We start from the raw sequence: 23,222 nt of genomic DNA, 5'->3' as shown, positions 1-23,222 counted from the left end.
TTAAATGAGCACTGTGTGTTTTCTTTCTTCTTTTTTTTGGGTGGTGGTGGGGGGGTAACAAGTAATAAATGAATCACTTCAACTTTGGGCAAGAAATTTAGGTGTTGTATTTGTACCATGCAACTACATAAACACAGAAGGAGCCAGTTAACCAATGAATTGCAGGAATGAGAAGCAATGAGATGATCTAAAACATTTTAACACATTTTCCATATATTAGCCCTTGGACTAGTTGTGTTTTGCTTTCTTACAACAGACACAAGTCAGTAAAAGTCCAAAAGGAAAGTCTGAGGTTTTACATTTCTGTTTGTGGTACAGGAAAAGGGTTACGATCTCAGTGGTTGATTCAGTGAAATAACATCTCTTTTATACACATCTGCCTAGCAAGTAGGGCGGTAGTTGGAAATACCCAATCTAAAGCATTAAAGATTTGCTGGCAAATAGCAAGGCATTTTCTGCAGAGGAAAAGTTGTTATACTGAGTAGTCACTTTGAATGCTTAGGAGTTACAGTCAAATATCCAAACACTGTGGAGTTACACTGCATTTATTATTTTGTCAAGTATTTACACACTGGGAATTGACTCTGCTGCACATTTCACTTCCAAGAAGGCATGATAATAGTGGACTTAAATAAGAAGATACTTGGCAATGGTAAGTGATATTTTTATAGCAAATTATTTAGGCATCATACAGTCAGCTGTTTTTAAATGTCAGTATGTATAATTTTCCACTGTTTTAATTTGAGAATTTAAAAGAGAAGAGTAAACAGATAAAAGGTAAATCCAGAGGTGTTTCACAAACTATGTTTTTGTCTGTCTATTCACTGTCATTTCTGTTTTTTTTCCAAATTATATGAGAAATCGGAAGTAAATAATTGTTTTCAATTATAAGAATTATGACTTAAAACAGAGATGCTCTACATGGAAGTACCTTAATTTTGGACACTTTTAGTTTGCTGTAGAATATTTCTCCCATTTCTCCTGGCACATATAAAAGCCAGCAGAGTGGACCAGAGACTTTTCTGAGTTAATAGCTTTCTTCAGTTTTGAAGGCCTCTCTAAACCTGCAATATTATAAGAGGCAGAAAAGAAACAAAATCACAAAACAAATGATTCATTACTCAAAAGCACTTTAAATCTACCAAATCTCTCTCACTAGCAATTAATCTTCAAAAATAAGAGAAATTAATTAATTTCAAAATGAAATGGAAAGGAGAGGATATGGGATTTTTTTTTTAAGTTTTTGATAAGTCCACTTTTTTCCAGAATTGTTTCTAACCTTTCTACTCATGTCAACTCTGCTGTGTAACTGTAGACTATGTTCTTTAAATATTTTATTTTTCTTTAAAGAAGCAATGCGGAAAAATGCATTTCTCCATGAGAACTGCATAGGCACAGTATCTAATCCTCTGAAAACACATCCACATTTCCAAACCATTTTAAAATTAAACTTTAATATGATTACCTACTACAGTTTCAAGAGCATAGTTCCAAGCAAGACATCCAAATGCACTATTTACTTGAGTCTCTGTATGAACTAGCCTATACAGGAAATCAGTAAATTGCTCCAGAGTCTCAGCCTCAAAGGGGATACGTATTTGTTTAGTCATATACTATAAATAACATCTGTAGACTTGAAACCTTGCCAGCATTATTAATGCAGTGTTCACTTAATAGTACCCTTTATTATGAGCCTTATTAGTAACTGACTCATACAGTATGAGCCTATAGAAAAAACATGCAGGCTAGTATAGCACATACATATTGATGATGTATTATCCATACTGCCAGTGTAACCTCATTCGTTATGGAGCTGGTATGCTCTGAGCCGAGCGCACACCTCGTGGCGAGCAGCCCTTGGGAGACGCAGTCCGCGCAGAGGCTTCTGGAGCACCCCTTGCTGCTCCTCTGCAGGGAGATTGCTGTCAGGGTGGAGGTGGGGCCAGAACACTCCCCTCTTCCCCCACTGCACCAGCCTGTGGCTGTGAGCGGATGACATAAAGCTGTGGGGCTGTCACATTGCTTCAATTTATGCAGAAGGACTGACCCAACAGATGATGGCCTCTTTATCACTTTTACAGCTCTTTGCTATTAGAGAGCACCAGTGATGTGATCTGCTGCTTTTATTTGCCTAGGGCAGTTAAAACATAATATTTATGCTGTCTATATTACAGTATGACACATACTATATGCTGTAAAATAACTTGCGTGCTTTATCATATGGAATAAACTTTGTATGTGATAGATTCTGCATAATATGAGATGGGTTGGTATAGGATATCATTACTTGACACCAGCAAATTCTTATTGTTTCCTACGAGTAGTTGTTAAACATCTTGTTCTTTGTCCCACTAAAAAAAATACCATTTAACTATCTTATATTACTTTTCGTCAGAGAAATCCCTACCCCACACATCCAAGAAAGAAGGTGACAGCCACAACCCATTTTTATTGATGAGGACAAGGATTCAGAAGTGAGAGAAAGTAAACCTATCTAAAGTCAAAACAGCAGGTCACTATCAGAGCTGGAAGGAGATCTCCATACTCAATACAGTGTTCTGTCAAAAAATGAGCTGGGGCAGATTGTTACTGCTTTATAGTGAGCAGTGTGTATTAGATGTGGTTGGTAAGGTTCAGTTATAGGTAGTTTACGCCTTTGCCCAAGATTAATGCTGAGCCTAAATTGATATTGTCAAGATCTGAACATTTTTACCCTACCCATTTTATGCATTTAGGGTCCTTTGTTTTAGCCAGAAATAGGAAAAAACCAACTTTAAAACTCCTGTTCTTGTATGCAACCCCCAAGGTCTGGGTATTCTTACCTCTTAAATGTTATATTTGAGTCAAGCCTTTTAAGATTCACTCCATGAGTTAAAAGACAAAATTTATAATCAGTTTAAAAGATGTTGAGGAAAAAGGAAAGAAACAGAATGGAAATCCTGGGTTATGTTGGTGGTTGTATGATTACCTTTGAACCTGATTTTGGACAATTACTTGGGACTTAAATTCCACAAGAGGCTGTTTCTTTTGGGAAATCCAAACTGAGACAAAGGATATAGTATTAATTCTTCTAGAGAGATGATTAGATATTCTCTAGATCAAAAATAAGCATTCATGAGGAAAGGACACTGGAAAATTTGACCTCCTTGAGCACATCTCTGCTCCAGTGTCAGGGTCATTCAGTGGCTGCCCCCAGGACCAAGCCTTCTGTGGTACATGGCATTGTGTGAGCTTCAACATGCTGTTCTACACATTCACAGCCATACTGGCTTTTTGTACATATCCAGACAGCCTTTCCAGATAGTCTGTTCACAAGACAGCCATGTGGTCAGGAGGCAGACAACCTGTCACACTATCCAATCGTATAGCTGCTCTTGTCCCCTCCATCAGCTGCAAAATAAATATAGTACCTGTAATCTAAGTTATACCAATTTCTTATGGATTAAAGTATTCCATCCACTCCTTAATGCTATAGAGCTTACTATCTGGTAGCCCAGGACTACAGACGCTGTGGATCTAACAGTTATTTTTCCAGTGTTTAAAGTGAGGTTATCACAAAACCCCCAAAGCAATCAAATATTAGGTCATGCAATAAAGTTTCATGACACCTCCCACCCCATAGTCCCCCTTACTGATCTTCACAAAAAATGCTGGGGAAGTGATCCTGGGCCTTTACTGTGCCATAACAGTAATAGTCAAGTTCTTTTAGACAAATACAGAAATAAAAGCAAATGAGTATCAGGACACAGCAATGTAAAAGAAATGGTAACTAACCAGTGTAACAATCTATCTGAGGATACAGCAAGTTTTCAAGGTTGGTGGAATAATGTCTTTACATTCAGATTTGGTTCTTATTTTAAAAGATATGCTTTACCTGGAGCAGAAGTTATTGCTATCAGTACAGGAATTACAGGTTAAATTTTTCTCTTTGACAGGTCAATTAGACTAGCTAATTAGAACAACTTCTTCTGGTCTCAAACCCTGGGATTCTGTGGGAAAAACAAAATCCAAGATCAGGAATCCTCAGCTGAGATCTTTCAGTCGCTGGCTCCAAGCTATTTAACGTTAGATACTACTCTGAAGGTGCAGGCTGATTTCAAAACATGGAAGAAAAGTAATCTCCCAAAGACACTAGATCCTAGACTGTTTATGATGCTACAGCTGACTCCGGTACCATCTATCACACCTATGAGCAGGGTGTCATCAGACCTCATGAAGCACCAGTAGCACTGTGTTTTGTGTCTTAGAGGGAGCTATTTATGTGACAGATTATACTGTTTCACCCATGAGAAACCTGTAAAATAATCTAGTCTCATCTTGCTGTCAACGATAATGCTAGTGAGTAACATACATGGTGTGCATTACGACTAAAGTCAGTGTTAAAAGCTACAGTATTGCAGAAGTTATGAGCAAGAGAGCTGCCACTGGAGATTTATACTGTTGTCTTCAACACGACAAATAAAAACCATCTGCTCAGCTTCATTCTGATTGTCACAGCCTTAGAGATAAGGTAAAGCAGCAGAAATGTGAAGGGTCTTCAAGACTTGTTTAGCGCAGAGTTAAGCAGCAGCTTGTATTAAGTAGCTTTGCCTCTGCCAGGCACTGGGAATGACAAATACTCAGAAGCAGTTACTCTTAAAGCCTTGCAGTTGAAATGACAACTGCATTTATAAATGTGGTAAAGTCATCTTATTCAGGCATAGATATCCAAGAGAAGATATTGCATAATTCCTCATCAATGACTGAAAATGCTAATTAAAAAAAAAAAAAAAAGACAAAACCAAAAAAAACCCCAAACCAAAAAACTCTGCAACACCCCCTCAAAAAAACAAACCCAAAACCCAAACCAACAAACCCAGCAACCAAGACAGGACCACGCACGCTATCTGTGAAATGCTAAAGGATAAGCAGCCCCTGACTTCCGTGAGACTGACATCAGGCTGCTGTAGAAAGTGGTGCCTGTGCCAGAGTGTAAAATACGGAGCAAATTCTGCCAGTGGTCCTCAGATGGACTAAATATATTCACCTTTTCACTACGTCCATTCATTCATATCTGGCTCTTTAGGGTGTAAGGGAGAAGGCAGTAGCAACAAATATGACAGTATCCAACATGGACTCACAATAAAATGTAAAACCAGACAGGTCTAAATACACCTTTTATACTGAACTCATGAAAGATACAGAGAAAATTTTCATATGATTTTTGTATGTGGAGTAAGTTCATTTTTCTTTTACCCTTTACTTTTTTTCCTGATAAATCATAGTTTTGGCAATCGATAATTCTCCTTTCATTCAACCTAAAGGGCCCCTTATGTCAGCCTACAGTTCAGGGGAATATAAATCAAAAGGAATGCAAAGTCAGATGAAAAAGGAACATTATGTGACTGGAAATGTGGAAAGAAGAGGTAAAGTCATAACTTTTTAAAATATTTGTTTTAAATTAGAATGACACCATACAGGAGAGCTCACATAATGTTTTTGCTACTCCGGTGCTGCAATAAGTTATAAACTGTGTATTGGTCAATGGCTTTAAAAAAAATTGATGGACCTTTTCTTCAGTACCAGATATTTAGCAACTTCATAGCTGACACAAATACTCTGTAGTGTTTCTCTAAGCCCAACATAATCACTTACACATAGTCTATATACCCAGTCCAAAAATATTAAAATAACAAACACAACCCACAACACTTTGTTAAAAGGGTACCATTCTTGCTATGCCTCATGTACCACACCATGGCTACAGTCAATGCTCTTTACACTGACAGCGCTGTAAATTTTCAATCACACGCTCTTAATACAATACTTATGTTGATCACATGGGCTACTTCTTCTGTAAACAAAGCATTGTATATATACAGTAACATATTCTTTATAGAGTTCCAGGATATGTTCTCAAGGTGAGGTAAAAATACTTTTTGATGGGTGTACACTTAGTATTAGACCCTCTTCCATGGAACTATACAAGCAATATTTTACAGCTTATCTCTAAGGCACTGCAACAAGTAAGGACACCACAATAAGGTTAGTAATCATGCAGAGTGTGAGTGCCTGTCATGCAACACAAACGTATTTGGAAAGACAAGGTCTAGGAACTTTCATTAACTCACAGAAAGGCAATTCACTGGAAAACAGTCTAGGAGGCTGCAGAGCTGGATACCATTATGAAAGAGTCAGGTAATAAGGGTCACAAAAGGAAGTGGATTTTTAAAAAAAGATCTGAAGAAAAAGGAGGAGATCCAAACATATGAAAGCAGCATGAAGCTGAGAGAAAGGAGGGGCAGAAGAAGAGCAGATAAAAGTGTGTAGAAAATAGAGGATGACATCAGTACAGAGATCAGTGAGAAAAGGATTCTATGGAGACTTGAGGATCAGGATATTTTTCCTAGTACAAGAACTAAACAAATCTTAGAGGCAGTGAATTTAAAACAATTATAAGGAAGTACATTTTTATGTAACACATGAAACTCATTGCCTCTGGATACTCTTGAAATCAAAAGCTTAATGGGAGCCAGAAATGGATAAATTATAGTTACATTACACAGGTTTCATTTCATCTGTAGAAGAAAAACAAATTCTTTGTGCTTCCTGGCAAAAGTTAGGTACTAAGTGACGAAAGGAATTAGAGAGAGATTTACCTAATTTGACATAATGCAATACTTATCCATTACGGGGCAGCTGTAGCTTCTGCTAAAACAAGACTGTCCAATCATAATGTACAAAGCTTCAACAATTTTGGAATACATACAAAACCTCAGAGTGCCAGCCTACTCTTACCAATAAGGTACTCAGAAGAAACTCTTCCTGAAAGCAAGCTCTCTCTTGATATTTTTTTTTTTTTTTTTTTTTTTTTTTAACAAGGTAATCCCTTTGAAGCAATTGCTATTAACCATTGCTGGAGAAGGATACTGGATTAAGTGTGCTTACAGGGTGACTCAACGTACCATGTTGCTATGTTGTGACGGATGGAAGGGCAGAGTGAAAGCTGCAAAACCCAAGACAGAGATGACTAATCCAGTCCCGGCTTAGCAGCAATGAGGGGATGGATTGTCCTGTGCGATGTAACTGTTGTCTGGAATATGGCAAAATGTGAAAATTGTGCCTCTGTTTAAGGCAAAAGTAATTCATCAGTTTGCTGAGCAAGGTAAGGACAGGACAAAAACTAGAACACTCCAAACTGCTGGCTTTCTTTCCTATTAACACAAGCAGTATTTGGAGTTAGGTAGAGATCAGGGCTGAGGCTAAGTTCCATCATTACCTAGATTTGCTTTGCCCAGCACTAATGTTCTGTTTAAATTTATATGCTCCTTTTTGGAAAAGGTTATCTCCAGTAGCAACAGGCAAAATATTTAGTACTGAATAGTCTGCATATTTGTCCTCTAGAATCCAAAGCTTTGGATATGGAAAATAATCTGGGGAAAAGAGGCATCATCTCCTGTATCTGCTATGGTTCCAGACACGTCCTGATTTTTGTCAGGCAAAAGAGAAGAACTGTCATAAAAAATAGATTCAATGGCTCCTCTATGTCCTTTTCCCGCCTCCAATAGACGCTAACTCCCAACGTCAGAACAGTTCCTCCATTTTATGGTAACTAGGACCCTATCCCAGGGCAGAAGTATGACTCTACCTGTGAATGGTACTGTTTGACTTTTATTCCGAAGTAAGAGTTGCTGCCCCTTCTGCATGCTATTCCCTTTAACTGCAGATATTATTTTCATCAACTCACCTCTTGGGGTGAAATCTCTGTCCCACGGAAATCAAAGGCAAAACAGCTAACTTCAAAGTGCTCATGAGTTCTGCTGTGTTCTTGTTCCACACATTAATTATGCTTTAGGTTTCAAGTATTTCCTTTTATTTGTTTGAACTCTCTTCATTTTACTGCATTCTTCTTTTCCTGTCCCTCACATGAGAAGGCAGTAAAGAAACCCAGCTGATTTTCCTTATAGTACCTATTATCTCATAAACCTTCATCAATGCAGCTCCTTTCTGTAAAGGATATTCCACATAATTTCAATCTTTTAATACAAAATTCCAGCCCTTGATCAGTGTTCATTGCCCTTCCTGGTACAATACCTCTGAGCTAACTAATGAAGATTGACCACAGTATCCAATATCAAAGCATACCATTAGTGCAACATGGCAGGCGCAGCAGAGGTTCTCTCTCTCTCTCCCCTTTTCCTTATGGCTTCTAAAAATGTGCTTTTCTGTTCAGCACTGGGCACTGAACAATTACTGTACAGAGAAGATGGAAAAAAATGCAAAAGGTTAGAGTGAAACAACATGAAAAAACAGCCCCTCCTTGTGATATTTATGTTTCTGCTGCTGGCCCTGGCAGAAGTCCAGATTCTGAAAGAACAAAACTCCCAGTGGCTTAGGGACTACAGTATTCAGCCCATAGTCAGGAAATGCAATAGCATGTGACAATGGGAAGAAATAAAAAAAGCTTTCCAATGCTTTTGAGCTTCCAGCTCAATCAGTTTGGATCAAAACTCAGGGACTGTTGAGATTTTGTGTGAATGAGTTCTCCATTGCCAAACAAAAACATCTGTGTGTTACAGTATAAGACAGTTAAGTGGTAAACAGTATATGGCTTTGCTTCCTCACTGATATTTCATTTTTACAGTACTAGCACTATAAAACCCCATTTTATGTACAAGGCCACGGGGTCCTCTCTATTCAAATACAGTGAGGAACTGTTTCCCAAAACACAAAATCAGCTCCCTATTTCTCCTCCTTTCCAGGAAAGCTACTTGATAACTGTTGTTCACTACTCAGTATCGAATCATGGTTCTTCTACAGGATTATAATTTCAAAGAGTTAGGTAATGTTCCATGTTTATTGTCATCCAATGATCTAGGTTAAAACCATTTGCTTTACCAGAGATTTCCCTCAGGGAACTAATATCCTGAAAACTTAATTGTTGGGAAAATAATGTCAAATACTTTTCTTTTTATTAACACTTAAAATACAAATTAGCCACAATTGTATTATCAGGGACAGAGTGTTTTGGGGCTCCTGTAGACACTGTACGGAGCAGAGATTTCATCTTCACTTTTTCTCCCAGTATGTACATCATTTTCATGGGGCAGATGCTTGTCTTCACAGTCCATGTTTTATCTAGAAGTCACAGGACCACTAAACATGTGACCATATCCGTGCAATATTTTAAACCTATTTTATAATTTCTGTCTCTCTTTTGCAAGTTTAGTGATGGACTGATAAAACCAGAACCTTCAAGCCACAGAACACAGAGGGCAGCAGGTGTCTAAGCACTCTCTTGTTGACCGTTTCCATGACCAGACAGGGCCAGGTGTAAAATTCAGGTTTCTGTTTACATTTTCCTGAAAAGTATAGGATTTATAGTTTGTGAGAACATTCCAAAGAGGCCTCACTGTTTCAGTAAACTAACATCAACTGTTTCAGAGACAATTCTTTCTGTTATGGAACTTTTTTTTTAATTTACAAACTCCCTATGTATCTTATCATACAAATTCATCGAGAGAAAGTGGGTTTCTGCAGGAAGACTGTTATTTGTCAGCATGAGCAGAACTGAGGATTGACAAGTGGGGACTGACACATTGATCTGTGTGATTGATGAAAAACAGCTAAGTGTGCCTAGGGACATGGCAGAAAGGGGGCTGCCTGCTCCCACAATTGATGATAGATGCAACTCAAGCAGTGTTTCATTGGGGGGAGTTACCACAATAGCAGAATAGACTGTGAACCATTTACTTTGCAGCAAATGAAAGGTGTAACTGAGGTAATTTGGAATCCATGGCATAGTTCTCATTTCCCGGATGCTCTATGGAAAAAGCAACAATTTTCCGAGTCCTTGATCAGGTTAGATCACAAAGTTGCAGTCTAGCCTATGAAGGGGAGAGTATTTAAGAATTAGAAGGTTAAAGGGACCATGCCACTTCATGGTGCACAATACAGGGGCTTGGCATTCAAAAGTGGCTCCTATCATGTTTTGCTCCTGGAGCACAAGTGGCCTACGAAATTCTTACCAGCTTAACGTTTAACATATCTGCTAAAAATTACGAGAAACATGCTTGCCATCTCAGCCTCCAGCAGGAAATTCTGCACTTGATTAGCACGGATTCTGGCTGGCCCCCTTCGCCTCCCCCCAAGAAGGTTTAACATGCCTGAACCCCATCAATCCTAGGACCAGCGAGCGATGGGTAAAAACAAATGACACAAACCCCTTAAATGGTCTTGCCTTCTCCGAGTAGCTGGGAGCCTGCTGGAAACTGCTTCCCCAATACTGCATCCCATTGCTTTTGTTTATCTATCCTTGCTGACATTTTCTTCAATTAGGAAACAATAGCTCCGTTCCAATGTACTGAGCAGAATTACTGAAACCGAGTCACGTGACACCATGAGAGTGTGTTTTCAATTATTCACTCTGTCTTTTTTTGCCAGGCCTATGAAGAGGAACAGCCTTCTGCAGGAGTCAGGTTTGTCTGCCTCGCTGTTGTAAGTTCCTCCTTTTGAATTTTTATTTTACAGTTAGGGATCTTTTAATTTTTTGAATTTTTTAACAGTAAATTCAACTCTCCAAGAGTTTCTTACTCTTTATTAGAAAACTCCCAAATCTCTAGCTCTTCCTACTGCCTGCAAATCCTAGACATCTGCAATAGTTCAGTGCTAATAGTGCTGCTCAGTAATGAATCTGACAAAGATCAGAAGATCTAGATTAAAATGGGATGCAAGATATCATGCTGCTAGCACTTGGTAATGTAAAACTCATCTTGTTCTTGCTAGTACAGAAAAGTTCTATCTTTCCTGCTGTCTGGTTAACAGCAGAGCATTTGCATTCAATCTGGGAGCTACACCAAATTATTTGCTTCTTGTAAATGCTTGGTTTAATATCCAACCAAAAATTTGAACCAAATGGGCACAGCTCAAATCGTGTATTTTGTTTGCAGAAGACAGAGTTAGGGCTTTTTAGACTTAAAGCTGGAAAAATAAAGCTTGGGGGAAAAAAAAAAAAGAAACAGAGAAGGAACATTTGGTTTGCATTACAAACCACAGACAACTTCCATCAGGCGTGCTGGAGGTATAAGAATGGCAAGAGAAAATGACAAGCAGTAGAGTGCACTGGAGGAAAAGATGAATGGTTTGGAGAATTGACTTTGAAGTAATTGTCCATGCCACCAATACCTTGAATTAAATTTGGTGGAAGACAGCAATGAATCATAAAGCTCCTCCGGCACTTGTGATATTGTTTTCTGTGTAAAATAACATTTCTGGATATTTTTATTGGAAAACTTGTAGACTATGTTTTTAGTACCTCCTATATTTCTGTCACTTCTGCAACCCTGAATCAGCAGCTCTGGAAAAGATGTTGTCTTAGTTAAGACTTGGGCTGTGATCTAATACTTAGAGCAAGAGCAAGTATTTAACTGGAGGTCTTCAGGTCTACTGGGTTTATTTTCACCTCGGCCACTGGCTTGCTTTGAGATACTAGGTAAGTCACTCAGGGTTAAACTTGGTCTTTGAGCCAATGGAGCTCTGGTGGGGGTGTGGGGGAGGAGGAAATAGCTGATGCAGCAGGGCAAAAGGGATGTTCTCTCTGCATAAGGTAAAATTCCTCAGGAGCATTGCAGGGGGGTGGGATGGCAGAATGCACTTAAAACAATGTTTCCTTCACTGTTTCAACAGGTGCTTCTGTGTGTTCCCTGCATCCCAGATGCTTAGCACAGTCAGAGAGGCACCTCTTGGAGCATTTAGTACTGATGGCAGTGCTCCCTCTTAAGCTCAGCAGCTTCAGGCAAAGTGAGAAAGGGCTCCTGCATTTCTCCATCCTTCATTCTAGCATGCCAGTCTCCAGAGAGCTGTACTTTGACTATTAAGCTATCAGGTCCTCTGCTTACCCATGTGCTTAATAGCTCTTTTTTAATTCTTTCTCTTTGGGGAAGTAAGAGTGCAGTTAACCTTTGTACAACACTGAAATCCTTGAATGAAAAGTGCTATTTCTTCTAATTTTCCCCCATAGGCAAGATTGTTTAGGTCCGAATGTGCAACTCGGGCTCATTTCTGACATTCTTATTGCTACTGTCTAATAGCGATTGCCAGAGTCACAGAAGAGCAACAATCCCTGTTGCAGACTTTCAAGAGATGTGCATTCCACACACCTTCAGCAAGTTAGCTCTGTTGCTTCCTGCCCTGAGGGGAAGTACTTGGGGAAGTTCCCCTCATCCTAGCCATCCTATTGCTTTTTCAACTCCACATTCTGGTCTAATGGGTCAGATTGCATTTTTACCTACCTTCAGGCATACAGAAAAAGCAACATCAAGTTTTACAAGATTAATTTCCAGGGAACGCTAACAGGGATTTCCTAACTAAAAAATTGCAATTAGGTATTGCATTATATGTATTATGGTAGACTAAAGCTTTAGGCTTAGCAAAACAGTAAAAAGCATCTTTTTTAAAACAAACAAACAAAATCTCCAAACCTTGAAAGTCTTTACATATTAGTAGGGATAAGTGTCAGTCAGCTTTTAACTAATGTAATCAATGAAAAAGCATACAAAAATTGCAAACTTATGATGCTGAATTACACCACCAACAACTACTTATTTCAGTTCTCAGAATTATTGTTCTAATAACATTCATAGCACTTTTCATCTCCGTAGTTCAAAATAAATTACCGCATAGAGGTTCTGAAAAGTAGCTTCTCTCAATAGTGCAGGAAAAGAGATTAATCCTAGAGAAGTAAGACCCCATGTCAACCACAAAGCCTATGTGTTAAAGCTGAGCTCCATCTATGTCATACCTTTCCTCATTCCCTCTGGCCTCTGTAACCTTATGCATATGATTAGATATCCTTCTATTCAGCACGTGCTCTGCGTCACAGGAAGGGAGCGTGGCTGTGCTGTTGGGAAGTCCTCCATCCATACCGTTGCTGCATTCAGCCATGGCTGCAAATCTTGTTATCTGTAGGAAGAGAGGCTACTCTGAAAAAATAAAAAAAATAAATCATTCTTTGTACTGAAGGGAATGGAGAATATGCTAGTTCAGTTTGACCCTGAAAGCTTCCCTCATGGCAGTGTGGGGGAGGCTGGGAACCCAGTGACTTCGGTTCTAATGTTCCTATCCAGTGGGGTCAGACTTTCCCACAGGAGCAGAGAGGATCCCAATGACACACAGGAGAGGGTCAGAACACACCAGCAGTGTGGAACTTGACATGTTTTCTGGATACTTTCAAACTTAAACTTTGCCCTGGAATAGTGTCCTGCTAGGAAATCTGATGAGTTCCAATACTCAGGGCACAAGTTTGTGTAGGGTTAGAGATTTTGTTTTGGAAAAGAGACATAAGGAAGCAGAGCAATATTAGGACTGGTATGATGGAAAATAGGTTATGATGGAAGGCTGTAGGAGCATTACCTATCAAAAATGCCAGAAAGGACTGCACAAATAAACATCCTTCTCCTTGGGAGATGAAGGGATGTCTTTGATGCTCCTGAAAAATCTATGTGCAAATTTTTTTTCTTTTACAAATCCAAACAAATTCCGATTCATGCTGAATTGTATATTTCTCCAGCAATGCCATGTAGTTCCTTTAGACAGGTACTCAATGGTGCAGTGTTTATCATCTGTTTTAGTTTTTCATGATTATTTGTATGAGAGTGAAAAAAAAAAAAGAAAAATGATGCTTCAGATTTATTATAAGGCTGGCTTGGATTTATTATATGAATCTGGCTTGGTCAGGACTTGCAGGCCTGTGTTTATTGTTGTGACTGTAAGGGGCCTTTAGAAAATCTGCCTTCTTCTATTTCTACATCACCAGTGGCATTTCAGGTACAAAGTGCATACATACCTACCTATTTCTGCATAGAAGCATGGAAATGAACCAACAAAACAAACACAACGAGCCAGTTTGGAGCACAATGTACAAACTTTTTCTCTCAATAGCTCTCAAGCATACTTGAGAAATGCTTTTCAAATTACATTGATTTTCAATTTTGTGTATAACACCTATAGCATCTTTGATTTATGCAAATCCTTTCAATAGGTATTTTCCCTAGAATGGCAGCATACAGTATCAATTAGGCACTGTGAAGAGAATAGAAAAGTTTGTGTAATGAATATGATAATAAAAATTAAGTGAGAAAGTCAAAGTAATTAATTTAGACTTCCTCTTGTTGAATTTTCAGCACTGACGCATACCTACCAAAATATTTTTAGAAATCTTTTTCTGAGAGAAAAAGGAAACAGTTTAACAAAGCTCCCCTTTGTTATGGTAACATGCTCATTACTTTACTCATTTTACAAAAGCTCCAACTTTTGCCACATCTTGATTGTATAGCATTTCTTCCATTTTCTCTTAGATTTGTATGCTGAATCAAACCATTTCTGTAATGGGACACTTTTTGATTGATGTATTAGAGCTGTATTCCTTTATAGAGTTCAATTCCTAATCAGATATTCACGTCTTAAGTGCTTCACTGGATCTCTCTCTTACTGTTAAACACACGGTCTTAAGTGAATTCTGGTCTGCAAAGGTAGGAGTTTTATAGCAGCCTGACATTCCTTACTCTCTCATGGCTAAGATCTACTTTTGCTAAACCACTTACAAATCAGATGTGCCAGGCGGAGAACTTAACCTCAACAATTTGATTAATCTTCTTTGAATCACAGTGGTTTCACGAGTTGAACTTCAGAAGGAGCTTCCTCTTTCCAAATAATGTTAGGAGGATAGAGTAATGCTTTTAAAGTATCTTCCTTTTCAATTTGGGATTTCAACATGCAAGTTCAGCAGAAGCCCAAAGGAAGCAGCACAATGGAAGCATCAAAAACATTTATTAAAAGCACTCCATTGTGCTTGGGGAGCATGGGAAGAGAATGAAAAGGTGAAGGAGAATTTAGTAGAGCACTGCACAGGAACAGAATTAGCAAGTCATGAGGTATCACGTGGCTGTTAGCAGACTGAAAGGCTCTGTTGATTCGATTTATTCATTAGGGCTTTTCAGTAGTGTAGGTTATTAAGTGGGAGAAAGTGGGGTATATTACAACTTACTTTTTATATTTCCTTTCCTGGAGGATATTTAGCATCAGAGAAGCGGACAAAGTTATTGAAAGTATCATGCCGCATAAATGGGAGAATGATAGGAAAAAGAGCAGCACCACCAGCTCTCTGAAGATGGATCGAAAGAGCAATGCTGGGAACAGGAAGTCAAGAAAGTTTCGCTCCATTTCAAGATCACTTATACTTTGCAATGCCAAAAACAGTGACGATGGATCAAGTCCTGATGAGAAATGCCCTGATCCCTTTGAGATCTCTAGCAATTGGGGTCAAGAGGATTTTGACTGCTGTCCTAGAACACAGCTGCCATGCACATCAGATACAGAAGACAGCCCACCTGATGCTCCGCGTGTGATCACCAGCATGGTCCAGTCCAAAGCAAATGAGAACTGCAATAGCATGAGAAGAAAGTTGCTCACCAAGGTAGGCAACTCGGTGCAGTATATTGTAATGTTTCCCACTGCAGTAGTTCCTAAATGGATTAATTCATATTTCTCAGGAACACAGGATTCTACTCGGCTTTTTCAGAGCCTATGAGCCTGCAGTGTTCCTGCTCTGTATAAACAGCATGAAAATGTATTAGCTTCCCTGCTGTGCTGTTGCGCTCTGCTGATTGACGTTCTGCTGAAATCAGTGACTGCTGGGCCACTCTCAGTGTATTCAGACTAGCACAGCTGGTGCTTTCTACCTGCAATATAGTATTCAGCCTGAAATATAAAACTGTCACTATAGTGAAGTGTATTTATAAAGTGGGATACAATGAGATCTCACAAGCTATGCAAGTATGAATTATATTAATACTATGAAAGACACAGGACATTCAGCAGGCAGATGTTCTTTCTCTCTGGTTCAGGAAGGAGGTAGTGATGGGTCTAAAACCACCAGAGATGTCATTTTTTCCTAGAGCTGTAAAACTCTTAACAGCCTCATATTATAACGCTATTCTTCAATCAAGAAGTAACTATGTTAACCCTAATGATCTGAACAATTTTTCACTCTGAGCTATATATTTTAGGTGCTTTTAGAAAGTTCCTTTTCAGTGACATATCGTAATTTTTCTACTTTCTTTCTACCTGATGGTGTGGTGTGTAAAAGGGACCTCACTGCAAGTATGACACGTCTTTTAATACAGTTTGTGTCCTCCTGGCTCCTTTCTTATTACATGACTTTTACCTGTGCAAATTGTGGCTTATGTGAAAGAACTGATTCTTTCACCCTACAGTATTTCTTTCTTATATATTTTATTTTATTTTACATACCTTCAACAGAAATTGGCTAAAACTAGACCTCTATGTCTAAACACACAGTGGCACAGTGGCACTGAAAATCAGAATGTCCCCTTACTCCTTGAGTTTCTTGCTAATGATCACAGCATGCAGCTCAATATTGCAAAGGCTGCAGCAGGACAGAGTTCTGGATGTGAGGTGTTTCAGCCCCTGGCAAAGTCCCAGCATGAGGACAAAAACAAGACAACTTTCTATTACATTCAGACAGAAAACATAAATAGGTGACATTGACCCAAGTCCCACAATACGCTCAGTCACCTGCAAAACCTTACCACCTCCTCCCTTTTGGAAACAGTCCATATGCACTCTGCTGATTTCCTTCTGCGAGTGAAGAAGGAGATGGTCTCTGTGGACTCCCCCCTCTTCTCTTTTAACAAAACTGAAGCACTTTCTTAAGTGTGCGTCAGCTGCCACAGTCTACTTCCTTGCATACCTCCAAAATATGCAGGGCTTCAATAACTGCTGTGATCCATACCCATGTGAAACTACTCAGTATCTTATTGCAGACTGTAAGTTTAGATCATTTGCTTTTATAGCTGGCAAGCAGCTCAAATTGGGATCTGGGGAACAGAGTAAGTCTCACAACTAATGCCATTGCACAGATAAAATATAACCGCTGAGGGTACAAATCTACTCTTAGGCTGGAGTGTTATTGTCACTGAACAGGATGGGTCAGGAGCCTGGATGGATGGTGACATAAATTAGTCAGCAACCCAGTCCCTTACACCAGCATTTGGGTTGCTTAGTGCCGTTGTAGACAATGAGTACATTAAATTCCATCTCCAGCACTCTCATAGCAATATAAGCCTCTTCAGATGCTACTTGCTAATCTTCCATACATTTCAGAGTCATGGATCAGTGAGTGATTCTAAAAAGTCCTATCACAGCATGCTAAATAGGATGAACTTTGGTAACAGCTACACTGACCTTATCCTGTACTACTGTTGCTGAGGCTTTGCCCTATATTATGAAAGCAGTGATCTCTATCTTCCATATAGCACAAGCCTGTCAGAACAATCTTCCTGTACCATGTGTCTTAGAGAGCTTAAACTTAAAACATCTCTCTTTAAGAAAGGAGTCAATAAGAATTTTTCAAGTCCCAGCCTAACACTCACTCTCTCAGTCTCCATGCGACACTTCAGAATTTCACGATGTGTGACTCAGAGCTGAAGGGTCCTTGTCTTTGTTGAAGAAAATTGATTCCATTCTTTCTGTGGTGTTGCTGAGAATATTCCACCATTCTTCTGCTTTCCAGCGCCTGCAGCCCTAAGCATGACTCTGAAGGTGCTAATAACTCCCACAGAACTGAACAATTTAATTTTTGCTGCCACGTTGGAAGGAGAGAAGAATGTTTAAAAGTGCTGCATGATTTAATGCTACTTGTGCATTTCTTCTCCAGAGCTAAGGGGGAACCTGGAACATCAGTATTCAAAATACTAGTTCCTCTCTTCTGTTCAAAAACTTAAGTATCTCCCTGGGCCATATTCTGCCAATTGCATGGGATTCACCATTGCATAAATCATGAGCAAATCAAACAGTGTTTCAGGGCTTCCACATATGTATTAGAGGCATGTTTTCCTGATTCCAAAATCTTTAGGATCGCAAATAGTCCTATATCCCATTACTAACAGTCTCAGAAACTAGGTGCTACTTAGAACAAGGAAGTGAGAGGTAACAGGAGAATTTTTGAAGAGGGGGCATCTATGCATCATGGCATCAATTCCCTTCACTTCAGTCTTCAATAGAAAATGTTGCTGTAGCCATTGAGGGAAGCACTGCAGCATGAGCACAACCTATATTAGACTGCAGAGAATCCCCACAGAAACACTTTTTTCTTATTGCACTACCTGTAGAAAAGACTTTGAGCTGGAACTCAGATCTTATACACCAGAGATTTTCAGAAGGCTGAAATTGTGATGATACCAGGTTTTGTTCATTCTTCTTTTCAACAAAATATGTTCTGGTGCCAATAGTACTACACTGATTAAGGTGAGACTGCAAATTGATGTCACTGCTCCTCTGTCATCTGACTCATAGCACAGTGCTAGAACGTGTGTGTGAAGGGACCGCGACCTTGTATCTTGGGTAAATTTGGCTCTTGTGAAGAGTATTGCAAAGGTTGGCCCCAGATGCAAAAAACTGACTTGTACATGTGCAGGTATTTTTGGTTTTAACCGAAGCATCCATAGTCTGCATTTACACCACTAGTGCACCAAAAAGAGTGGAGCATGGGCATTATTTAACTGCGATGCTGCCGACCACTTTTACTGTGATGATATGTGGGCAGCACCAGATGATAGGGGTTTTGGTTCATAACTGCATCTTCTAGGCCACTGCTTTCCAACAGCATGGGGCATGGTGGCACACTCAACAGGTAAAGCTGCAGGGATTGACCTTTCATCTGTATAAAGTTATAACAGGTGGAAGGAAATAAGGTTGATACAAGACTTAAATAGGAGCTCATCAACAACTATTCAGTGGTTCGTTACATTCAGGGCAAAAACCTCAAGTCAGTGCTACATCCGTGTGAACTGTGCAGTTACCTCAGACATTTGGATGACCAGATGGTCATTCACATCCTGCCAAGACATGGCCACTATATGTCGCACAGGGCCCTGTGTAACTGTCCTTAGTGGTAGTGTCTTTCTTTGACCTCAGCCTACTCTACTGCCACAGATATCTCACTTCCCTGCTGGAGGCCTATTTCCACTCTTTTTTGTCACAGAAAAACTTCTGCCATGACATACAGAAAATGGAAGAAGACAGGAGACAAGGGAAAAGGGAAATGGAGAGGGAAGAGAGAGTGTGGAATTACAAAAACAGGAAAAGAGGAAACAATTGACCACAGAATACTTTAAGGCAGTGAAGTGAGGGGTGGAGAAAGCAACAGTCAGGAACAGGGAAGGAATCACATCCGCAGCAAAGTGCATCACACCTAACTACTCCCCATTACCTATCAAATGCCACATTCTTCCTTCTTTTCCTCTCTGTGTCCTCAGCACATTTTGTGCATTGCAACAGCAGCTTCATTCATCTACATGTTGCTCATCAGAAAGGCAAGTAGAGGTGTTCCTACTAAGGACTATCACTTCATAACTTCCCAGCCATCTCTTTCCTTCTGCCTGGCTGATTGTACAGGAAAGCAGTAGAAGCAAATAATACATCACTGTGCACACCCAGGGAAAGAAAAGCTGTATCAAAATCTTATAGCACATAACAACTTATGCTTTGTGAGATAGTACCTGGGAAAAAATATCTCAGTCTGATCCATTAACCTAAACGCCCTCTTCAAAGTATCTCCTTTCATTATATATTCCAAATAGCAAAGACTTTTTTTTTCTTCTCTAATATACTGTCAGCAACGATGAGAGCAGATGAACAGTCTTTTAATTAATTTGGTTTCTGTGTTCCAATAGTCACTCACATTGACTTGCTCATTGTGTCTAGAGCACCCAGGATTACCCAGATGTCATCTGTTCAGCCAGCTCCCAGACCATTTATCTTCCAAGATGAGGTGCGCTTAGTCTGGTATGGACAGAGCTGAAAAGCCAACTTGTCAGTGTATAAAAAAGTAGATCTCCTTTGTAGTTTGCTTCTCACAAAATCAATGATTTTCAGGTAACCTGAAAGGAAAAGAAAACCAAAAAATTGCAAGCAGTGTCTGATACCTTGTGCACTGACACAGCAAACACTGTTGAAGATGGCCTTCCCTGCTCATGTCGTTACAAAGTCTGAGACTATGCCAGCTGTGGGGAGAACGGACGGCACTAGACAATATCAACTCCTGTTCTTCAGAGATCAGCTCTCTCTGCTGGGCTTGAGAGCTGCTTCAAGAAGCATTCCATTAGCTCTTCCCTGCACCACCAGCACCCTGAGAAGCACCGAGAGTCACCAGCCAGAGGGGCTGGTAGCGGGGTTGAAATACCGTCTTGAATAAACTGTAACAGGGAAGGGCTGGCTCTTTATGCAAACATTGGATCCAAGCTGATCTGACTGCATGGCTCCACTCAGTTCTAGAAACTTCTCTATCCTTGCTTCCTTTGGTCCCTGACCTTCTGCTTGAAAAGCAAATGAAAAAAGCAAAAGGTCATTTTTCTCCCTTTGTCATCACCACAACATATTTTTATTAACTCGCCTTTAGGCAAACACCCGTTAGCTGGCCCTTTGGTACCAGGACAAGTGTTATGGCAACAGAGTGTAATGTCTCAAACATGAGTCTATGGGCAGGATAGAAAAACAAAGCCAGGAGAGGAGACTGCATTTATTTAGACATTTGTGTGTTCTCCTCCCTTTTCCTACTTGTTCTCTCTTTCTGTCTTCCCAGCTTTCTTGCTTTTGTGACATCAGGGCCATGTTATCCCCAGAGCAAGTGTTGGGAAAGAAGTTGTTATATTAAGACTGTGTGTGCTGCGAAATGCGGGCCAGGGCAAAGGCTCCCAGAAAAACATACCAAAGGCCAGATGATGGGTGGAAAGGTCCATCTATAACATCTGATGTGCTGAATCATCTAGCTAGGGCAGAACCTGAATCCCATGCCCTGCTTCTTGCATCATCCAAAGGCTTTCTAGCTTCTGCCATTTTATTAATTGCAAAGGGAATATGCTGCTGGGAAAATGAATCACATCTACTGTAAATATTTTGAAAAGACTAAGGCATCGGCTAGTGTACGTAAGAATCGGTGGAGTCACATCAGTTCATGCCAGAGGGACTCTGGCCCTTTTTTTGTTAGAACTGGTGCAGAAAAAAATGCTTCTTGAAGAAAATCCCCAAAGACTGTAATTTCTTAATCTTCCACTTGGAAATCCCAGCCATTTCACAGTCAGGAGGCCAGAAGAGCTAAATATTCAAATTCATTATTGTACTGTTGTTAGGCTTTTTTTTGTTTTATTTTTTTTCTTCTTTTAAAACAATAGTCAATCAGCTCATTGTCATACGCTTGGTTAACTGAGTCAAAGACCTTACTTGAACTAGCCTTGTATAACACTTTACTTCATTTCAGACAATCTAACTACTGTGTCTTAAGAGTGCACAAAAGTTTTTCAGTTTTCCACAGATGCCATGGTTACCCTTATTTCTAAACAACATCTGGAATTAGATGTTTTGAGATGGGACTCTGGGCTAGAAATGTCTAATGAGAGCATGAAGGAAAAAGAAATCTTTTAAATAGCAGATAGAAAAACATCCTCAGAGCTTTGCATTTCACATGACAAAAAAAGGGGAGCAGGAAGAGAGAGTTGGCCTGGACGTGCAAATTGCTTTTCCAGAACTAAACACATGAAAAATTAATCTACTCTCACCTGTGGCAAAAATGCATTCAAGAAGGCTCTTGAACACCACCTTTGATTTTTATCTTTCAGCCAAGCAGATTCAGTTTAAAGACAAATTTTGCTTATAATGCACTCCCACAGACTTTCTTAATTTTGTTTTCACAGTGATGAGTGGATATTATAATGCAGATACAAGTTTCCCCAGAGTCTTGAAGTGCTCGCTGGCAAAGCCCCTTATAAGCAGAGAAATTTTATTCACTGGCAGCAAATATGCATTTAAACATATGTTCTAATAATGAGTAGGCAATGTTGACCTAGAATCCACCTGCCCACAAAGCAAATGTGCCAACCTTATTTTAGCAAGTTTTCAGCTTTCACTACATTCAGAGCTATAAACCACCTTTCAAAATGAGCAAGACACTTTAAAAGGAGAAGGATGCAAAATAAATACTGTCTTTACTCTTGGAACCATCAGCAGTATTTATATGCATAAAAAAATAACTGAGACTGGAAATAAAAGATACCAAAGAACAAAACCCAAAGCAAGCTGACTGCTGGCACATGAATTGGTCAAATGTTTACTTTTCTAAAGAACAGCTTTTATTAATTTTCTGTCATGTTGCAATAACTTGGATGTGAATATAGTGATCTATATCCAGGACCCAAAAAAGTGCAGATGCTGACAACATATGGATATTTGCCACATGTCCCTACAGGCCAATGAAAACTTTTTTTTTTTTTTTTAAGTAATTCACATAAATGAATTGTGAAAATGATTGACACAGACAGCTTATTTGAAATGTAGCCCAACTTGGTAAGATGACTACAGATTTAAATAAAAACTCTTCCCAAGGCTTTTCTGCAGTGTACAATGGATTTAACTTCTATTTTCCTTCTGACTAAGTGCATGCAACTTATTGCTTTTGGAAAGAATATTCATATCAGTTTTTATTTGGTGTCATTTCACTTGTATGTCCCAATACAATCCACAATTTCCAGCCTGCATGTGTCCCATACAATGTCTTCCCCAAAGGACTTACATGGTGCTGCAATGAAAAACCTCACAGCCAAACCCACTGCGCTCTGTGATGTCCTGTGAAACTGATGAGAGCCAAATAACTTTTGGACAATTAGTTATGAAGATTTTTATGAACACCATGAACACAGCAGCCGTACACTGTGAACAAGTTATTAGAAGGGCACAAGCATGACTGTGCTCTGAACAGAGATGAGTTGGGGACAGTCTGAAAAGGCCCACCATTAAGTTCAAATCAAGAACAAAATGAGAACAGCTATGCAAATTTCTCTGTGTGTGTCTGACCAGTATCTGTGAGAGGATATATAGATATTTCAAGGGAGCAGGACACAAGAGTAAGGACTCCTAAGAAGAGAAGTTAGCAAGTCCAAACTTGAATTCTGACTACAGAAAAAAAGGAAAACAACTTTTTTTAAACACTGACTCTGTAATACAATCATTGCCTCACAACAGCCCCAATCCATGATCAGCTGATGTCTTAAAATACTTAGCCAACCGGCAGAATAATTTCCTATCTTTAATATCTATCTTACTTTTCTCATGTTTTAGAACAAGCACACTACCCTACTGAAAACGCTGTGAGTTTAACGGATGCTTCATGTGTG

General features: G+C 39.4%; 1 protein-coding gene across 3 annotated transcripts in view; it reads left to right on the top strand.

Moving 5' to 3' along the window:
• The first annotated feature begins 15,130 nt into the window (after nucleotides 1-15,130).
• The window catches only part of IL16 (interleukin 16), a 32,626-nt gene continuing 24,534 nt past the window's right edge, over nucleotides 15,131-23,222 (top strand). For all 3 annotated transcript variants that reach the window (XM_059824025.1, XM_059824026.1, XM_059824024.1), the window contains exon 1: nucleotides 15,131-15,451. In XM_059824025.1, coding sequence (XP_059680008.1) covers nucleotides 15,146-15,451 — 306 coding nt within the window. In that variant the 5' untranslated portion in view covers nucleotides 15,131-15,145. The remainder of the gene's footprint in view (nucleotides 15,452-23,222) is intronic.

The sequence above is a fragment of the Gavia stellata genome, chromosome 13, assembly GCF_030936135.1.
Source record: "Gavia stellata isolate bGavSte3 chromosome 13, bGavSte3.hap2, whole genome shotgun sequence".
NCBI lineage: Eukaryota > Metazoa > Chordata > Aves > Gaviiformes > Gaviidae > Gavia > Gavia stellata.
The sequence above is the reverse complement of the archived record's forward strand: the minus strand, read 5'-3'. Positions and strand labels throughout refer to the sequence as shown.